The sequence below is a fragment of the Armigeres subalbatus genome, chromosome 2 (assembly GCF_024139115.2).
Source record: "Armigeres subalbatus isolate Guangzhou_Male chromosome 2, GZ_Asu_2, whole genome shotgun sequence".
NCBI lineage: Eukaryota > Metazoa > Arthropoda > Insecta > Diptera > Culicidae > Armigeres > Armigeres subalbatus.
Window position 1 is genome coordinate 167,965,512 of NC_085140.1, and position 7,920 is coordinate 167,973,431.

General features: G+C 40.7%; 1 protein-coding gene across 1 annotated transcript; it reads right to left on the minus strand.

Annotated features, from left to right (window-relative positions):
• Nucleotides 1-988: 988 nt before the first annotated feature.
• Nucleotides 989-2,556, minus strand: LOC134215454 (uncharacterized). Its single transcript, XM_062694643.1, has 3 exons — nucleotides 2,400-2,556; nucleotides 1,583-2,331; nucleotides 989-1,520 (listed from the first exon to the last, which is right to left on the minus strand). Exons 2-3 carry the CDS (start codon nucleotides 2,327-2,329, stop codon nucleotides 1,002-1,004), a joined length of 1,266 nt encoding a protein of 421 aa, XP_062550627.1. The 5' UTR covers nucleotides 2,330-2,331; nucleotides 2,400-2,556; the 3' UTR covers nucleotides 989-1,001.
• Between the last annotated feature and the right edge of the window lie 5,364 nt (nucleotides 2,557-7,920).

Genomic DNA, 7,920 nt, shown 5'->3' on the forward strand with positions numbered 1-7,920 from the left:
AACAGATGGTTCTATACGGTTCTACCAAAAATTTATAGGCTTTGTGAGTCCAAATAGTTCACCGTCTTGGAATCAATTAGATCATTTTATATACAGAAAACTTTTAGCTCATATTAAACAACACATTTTTTTTATCAACATAGTTTTGTGTAACAACTTGTAATTCACTATTCGTTCCTGTGAAACTGAGTGGATACCTTCTCGTGGTGTGTTAATTAATATGATTGCTTAATATGATGCCATGGTCACATTGCTAGCTTCTGGCTGATCCAACCAATACCACCCTCAATATCCAACTCCGTGGTACACCCTATTCTGTTTTTACACGGATTTTTTTTTACACGGCCGTGTAAAAAAAATCTTATACAATTTTTTTGCAAAGTTGCTCCATTTTGCATGATTCGTCGAGATTTTTTTTTACACGGATTTTCAAATTTTGAACTGAAAACTTTTTTTACACGGAACGCATCCCCCGTGTAAAAAAAAAAAGAATCGGGTGTACTTATGAGAGTGTCGCAGTCACTGGCCTCTTACTTCCATCCCGTTCTTCCCCCCATTCTTCCTGCTAGATAAGGATTTCAAAAATAAAACACTAGTTTGAAATCTATGAATTATATCAATGCTAATGCAACTTGTAGCTCTATCCCCGGTTTAAAACTTCATATAAAAGTTACAATTTGGTCACTTTTTCTGCAATTGAAAGTAACTATTTAGTCACTTTTTCGTCATCGTTGGTCACTAAAGTCAATATTTTGAACGGCATTCATCGCTACCAGCCCTGTATATAAGAGAAGAAGAAGAAGGAGAAGATTGTCCGCAAAATCAAGACAAAATTTTCAAAACGACCTATCTGCTTTTGTAAACAAAGATTCAAACGACGATTTGACGAATCTGATCAGTGGCGTAGCAACGGGGGGAAGGGGGGGGGATTTTGGATATAAAACCCCTCCCCAAGAGACGAAATTTTCAGAAGTGGAATTTTAGTGGAAAAAATGTTACGTTTATTGTTCTACTTTAACAATGAAATATGGATCGAAATTATTATCCGAAGTGGGGGGAGTATCTGAAACGGATGCCGTTTGCTCTTGACTATCTTGACCATCAGATAAATCTTCAACCATGTAGGTAAATCCATCTTCCAGCTCTGCGTCGCTCATTGAACTTTCTCCCTCATCGGCACGAATTTCTTCGGGCTTTGTCAGCTCTACTTTGCGTCGCCTCACGTGTCTCGTGCTGCGCCGCACTCCAGTTATTGTCAGTCTTTTGAGGGAGTTTTTCAGTTTTTTCATGAAAAAAGCTGCTAGCTCCCGTTGGTTCACCACCTCCATATCGTCGCTGCCCAATATTTGAAAGATTTCCAAAATGTTCCGGTTGGGCATTATGGCTGTTTTTGGACCCTTTCTGCTAACTCCAGTCCAGGTGCACATGGTTTGGAACTTTTTAGTGAACATCAAATCGAGCACACAGAGCATGCGGTCCTCCGCACATTTTCCACTTACGTTCACCCTCAGCCATTTAACCTAAAAAAGAGAATAAGCAATTTAATACAGGTAAACCACCATTATATTTTATCATTATGTACCAGTTTCTCACTGAACGTCTTATGCTCCAGTTTTTTCTCCAAGTCGACCAACTCGTGTTCTGTCTCCATAGGAGTGAAATTGAAAGACAATGTTTCTTCAATTTCTGTTTTACTTTGTGTCTTCTGCTTAACTGTAGCTTGAAAAATTGCAGTATTCTGATCCGAAATTACTGTAACTCGCTTCTCTAATGCATCCAGTCGTTTGTTGATTTGCTGCTGCATATTAATGATGATATCCATTTTATCCAAACATTTCTGTATTGGATCCTCCGCCTCAACTTGATGAACATCATCATCGGAAACGAATCGCACGTTATCCGTGTTTGCAGCGGAATATGCCGAAGTAATGACTGGGAACGAATTTCTATTAGCTTTCCGGATACCTGTCGGTGGTGCGACATTTACGCGCGAAGTGTTCTTATATACAAGCTCTTGTAAGAAAGTTTGGGATTCCTTTTCATGTCGGATTTGATTCGAATCTACATCGCCATCAGTCATCCTTTCAAGCAACTTCAAAGCTTGATTGTAGGATCCAATAAGATTACGTTTGACAGTGCACTTGTATCGCAGCCATGAACTACTGGGGCAACTATGTTCACTGCGGAGTAATGTCTCCTGCTCCTGAGGACTTCCATTGGGCCACAACACCACACTTCCATTTGGTGAGGCGCGAAGCCATTTGTTGGGCACAACCGAGAGCTTGCATTTTCCCTTGGCATTAGTCGTTTCAATCAAAGCGAAAGGCATATCTGAAAAAGATGAATAATCGACGATAACTAGCCTGCAATCATTTAATTTGATTTTGTTAGAAACTTACCCACGTCTCAAAATAGTTGGTCTAACACAAATGTTTCTCAGAAATGATTTTATTTTCAGGTAAACAAATAACTAGTTCACAAAAGGTACCGAAACGAGTGTTAGTCAGCTGTCAAGTTCCAATACAGCTTGATATGCATTACAGATCAGCTTTCGAAAAAAAATGTAATTGTGTTGGTGTAATACACATCAGATTAATGACATCCGTGCAATTGCCTATTTGTAGTTGTATCGACAAACGCACATATCCCAATATTAGTTTCATAACGAGTCTAATTCGAATGAACTGTGGCAACTAGCCGACAGATAAAAAGAAAGGGAAGAAAAGGGCAGAAATAAACATACTGCTGTTCGGCAAAGCAGTATTTACGGTATCAGCGATGAAGTTATTGTCGGGCCGCCACCAAACCGGACCGCGCGATTGAGCACTCGCGCTGCGACGCGAGTCGCGACAATTTGAAATATTTCATTAGTAGTGCGCATCATGCACGCATGGATGTACTATTATGCGCACTAATCAGAAATGAGTTGCGACGTCTGATAACTGTAGATATTTCATTTTATTGAAAACAAATTTTCGATTTTCTACTATACACGGAATACCTCGCTTATTCTATATCAGGCACCGAAACGATGGGAGGGCATTCGGTTGATGCGATGAAAGTAATCTCCCACGCTACCATTTCCTGAGACAAGAGGAATGAATGTTTTGAATATCAAATTATTTAGAGCTTTTTAGTGAAACGTCCACTTTCAAGTGGTGGAATTAAATAGGATTCTACCAACTCTAATAACAAATTAATGTTCTATTCAATAAATAGTTTTGAAAGAATTATTTTTAAATCTCAATCATCAAGTAAACCACGTTCTAACTAGCATTATGTATGAAATCATTGCTCTCAATCTTTTAATGCCATATTGCATTGCTTCACTCGCCTCTAGTCTAGTTAAGGTGTCCATTGCTTTCATAAACAATATTTTACTAGTAAATATTTCATTTTAGTAATTATATATTCGTTATATGTTTCAATTTGTTCATGTTCTCATTCTAAACAAAACCTAACTTATTTCTTAGTAAGTTCTGAGTATGAATTCCAAAATATCAAGGGGGGGAATAATAAAATATGAATATTACAATGAAAAATTATTTAAAAAAAACTCTGATTTGCTTAAGAAAGTTTTGCAAATCCTTAAAAGTATCCGAATTTTGTATTTTTTCTACTCAAAATATTATTTTACAGCAAAAATCCCGGGGGAGTAGGATGACATAATTGTTTTTAAATATTTAAAGGTTGAAATTTGAAAATGGAAATTGAACTTGAAAAATGAAATTTGAACTTAAAGTTATAGAGCAAGCAAAAACCAATCTGATTCAATACAGATACAATTTGAGACAAAATGCTAAAATAAGTCTCAGCCTGTCAAATTTTCAAATTTTCAATTATTGTACGTGGATTTCCCTATTGGACCCGACCGTTCGAAATAGTCGCTACTTGAACGGTCGTTGAAATCGCCGTTTTCACCTTCACATACATCTTCACAGTAAAATCTGTTAAAACTGACAAGTCTGCCACGTGCTTTTTGCTGTTTCCCTCGGACTTCACTTTCTTTTTCCGATGTTTTGGCATCTGTTTTGATAGACAAGGAGCAAAAAACAAAGTAATCTACCAAACATTTATTGAGTTTGGCAAACCTTGCTGGAAAAGGGAACGTTTGAAATAGGCAAGTGAACCGGCCTTCGAATCCATTGGTCAAGTAAATCCACAATAACTTTTTTGAAGAAATCCTAACGTGCAAATTTATGACAAATGTTAAGCTCCTGATTTTTGAGAATTTAACGGTGTATCACATTAGCAATTATATTACTCAAATGCTTTAGAATTCTGATTCTGAGCTGACCGGTTGAATTTTTGATACACGAAGAGGTCTAATATAGAACTAGGAGTGTGGATAAGAAAGAGTGCAAGAGTGGATAAAGAAAAGCAAGAAATAGACTTAACATTAAGGACGATTTGAGATTGGCTTTGTCAGACACGAAACCTCGTATACCGAAGTATCACTAATGCCAATACAAAAATCGTACTAAATGAATTACTAGGAGAACTGTTCCCATTTCCATCGTTGAAAGCACGCTTTTGCTCTCGAAAGCAACGTTATTGCACCGCCGGCAGCGTTTACATATGTAGATTACGAAATTCTCCTATTTTTTTAAATTTTGTGACTGGTTTTGGCTATTTGCAAACTGTGTATAGGTACCTTGAAAAGCCGGACTGGAAGATAGGTATACCTACAGTGGGATTTTGACCCTTCCTTAACCATGTTGAAATATTTTCAGACTCCAGTATTAAAATCGAGATCAAACTACAACTTGCCATGGCGATTGATAACAATAGGCGGATTTCATGGGTTGAGTGATTATAAAACGAATGATAACGCACTGTAAGTCAAGGTGTATTTATATCAGGCGCTCGTCGCATTGAATAGCAATTGTAACACACAGATAGAAAAAGTTGTTAAAATTTACACGAAAAGTAATATGTGCATTACTTAGAGCGTAAATTTAATAAATATAATATTGAAGAGTAGAACTGAAGTCATTTCGAAATTCAAAGAAATAAAGAATAAAAACCCAGATTAATTCACCTAGCAGTGATGATGCCTTTCTCGTCTCTTATAAAAATATATTGGAAAAATCACATTAGAAAGGTCAAAAAAGCTCTTTAGAGGAATGAATCGGTTCTGATTTTTTTTCCAAGGGGGCCCCTTGGAAAAAGAACAATGATTTTTCAATAATTCCTAAAAGAATGTCCTATCGAGCCAAATTTTCAATAGCAACGCATTTCCCGTCGAATGCAACTTGTTGCGAGTAAATCGGATAATGCTAAGTTCCAAATAGCGGGTCTACAAAATTTGTACAAATACACACATACAGACATCACCTCAGTTCGTCGAGCAGAGTCATTAAATTAATGTGTGAGTAAGGCAAAAATTGGGACATTAAAAATCTATACAACTCACGTGTAATTTCGTGTAAACACAAGCTTCAACCGCTAGACAAAAGTAAACATCCAGCAGTTTCAGTGTACTAAAAAGCTGTGTGCGACATTTTGCGCCGGAACAAGCTACACGATTCTTAAATACCCGTCAAAAGTAATATTGTTCAAAGACGTTTATTTTTGTTAGCCAAACAACTTTGTAGAAAGTGGTAAAACAGTGCCTAAAACATAGAAAAAAATATATGCTCAAAAAACTGATTTTAGGGACCTTTCTCAGAAATCGTCACATATCTCGTACGATATAAAGCCATAGGTATGAAGTGTCTTTAGCAAAGTGGCTTGAAATACCATCCGCTACAACTTTCCCACTAGGCTCATTTCTGGTTTTGATGGATAAGCAAAAACCACGCAGTCTGCGGAGGGTCCGCAAATCGTCCTCCACCTAATCGATCCACCTTGCTCGCTGTGCATCTCGCCTTCGTGTTCCCGTCAGATCGTTGTGGAGAACCATTTTCACCGGATTACTGTCCGACATTCTGGCTACGCACCCGGCACACCGCAGTCTTCCGATTTTCGCGGTATGAACGATGGATGGTTCTCCCAACAGATTGTAATAATTGGGTAAGTATGGCCTGAGTTATGCTGAGACTCCCTGAACCAATGGCCTCAGGGTCGGCACGCTCACCTCAAGCTACTCGCGGGCAGGGAACTCTCGCAATCAAAATGTAGGGAAAACCACAGAGCTTCACAATGCGACACTTTATTTCCTCCACTCTTTCACTTTCTTAAGTCTAGCTAACCTGTCTTCCTCGGGGCCCCTCTTCCTGGCAGCACTCCACCACTTCACTTCTTCCTTCTTCAACTCCTGTCCTTCCTCGTCCTCTGCCTAGCTCTCCTTCCGTCCTTCCTTGACTTCAATCTTCGATGCAAGGGCATTCACGCCGGCGACGGCGGCTTTCTTCCTCTTCGGTACTTCCTTCGCCCTTCAACGGCCTACGTAGCGTCGGTGGCTGACACCTTCCTCCTTCTGTTGCCGACGACTCGGCTCGCTGCGGCTTACCGGTGGTAACGCCGGGGTGGCTTGGGGATCTCCCTCGCTCCTTGCCGCGGTCCAAAACGACCAATAAGATGGCCGAACGGCTATCGGCGGAACAATGCCGAATCAGGCCGACAATGGAACCTGGGTACGATGGCGGTTCTCGATGGGGTTTAACCAAGGATTAAACCATAAAAACGGCGGGGTTCTGGGAAGGAGAAAATGCTGGGATCAGCTTCTGTCTCCGGAAGCAGCCACTTTAAATTACCTGACGTCCTCTACGCCTGGTCTTCTTCCACAAACTCTCTCACTTCTTCTAATTTGGTGCTTTCGCTAGCTTTAAAACTTTATTCCGTTCACTTCGAATTGCGTTGGATAAGTGACGGTTTCAGGCTTGTTTCCTGCATTCTAGGGTCATGACCTCCTTTTTCAGGTCAGTCACCTCGCATCATTCCATCAACCCAATTACGCCACCCCTTCATGGCTGCTCGACGATGGTGCTTCTGGCCCTCTGGTGTTGGGTTGGAGGACTATGGTGAGTGGTTGGCTGCGGACTTCTAGGGTGGTGGAGGCTAATCACGCCCTGCTCTACTGCAGTCGCTACTGTACATGGAAAACCTACACATAAAGACGAGTTTTACCTGCCATTCACAAACAATTCACGCATAACACTAAAATTCCACGAATTTCTCGGCAACACTCATCACATAACATAACCAACACTTACAAGATGATGCAACTCGTATGGTTCATTCGCCTCCGCCACGTACTGCCTGCCATCTGCACCCCACCATAGATGGAACGCAGCACTTTCCTTTCGAAAACTCCCAGTGCGCGTTGGTCCTCCACGAGCATCGTCCAGGTCTCGTGTCCGTAGAGAACTACCGATCTAGTAAGCGTTTTTGGTAGATAGTCAGCTTGGTACGGTGGCGAGCTCTATTCGATCGAAACGTTTTGCGGAGTCCAAAGTACGTACGATTTCCTGCCATGATACGTCTCCGAATTTCTCTGCTGGTATCGTTATCGAAGGTCACCAGTGAGCCCAAGAACATGAATTCTTCAACCACATCGATTTCGTCACCACCAATACAAACTCGTGGTAGATGGCTTAAGTTGTCCCCTCTTGAGCCTCTGCCTTCATGTACTTTGCCTTCGACGTATTGATGACTAGTCCAATCCGCTTAGCTTCCTTCTTCAGTCTGATGTAGGCTTCCTCCACCTTTTACTTACCATAATATCTATGTCGTCGGCGAAGCCAAATAGCTGGACGAACTTATTGAAAATTGTACCACTCATGTCAATCCCTGCTCTTCGTATTACCCCTTCCAAAGCGATGTTGAATAGCAGACACGAAAGACCATCACCTTGCCGTAACCCTCTGCGGGTTTCGAAGGGACTCGAGAATGCCCCTGAAACTCGAACTACGCACTTCACCCGATCAATCGTCGCTTAGATCAACCGTGTCAGTTTATCCGGAAATCCGTGTTCGT

Bases quoted from the DNA above. Each gene is read 5' to 3' on its own strand.
- LOC134215454 (XM_062694643.1), bottom strand. From the start codon at position 2,329: ATGCCTTTCGCTTTGATTGAAACGACTAATGCCAAGGGAAAATGCAAG. The intron at 1,521-1,582 runs GTACATAATGAT...TCTCTTTTTTAG, and splicing joins AGACGTTCAGTGAGAAACTG to GTTAAATGGCTGAGGGTGAA.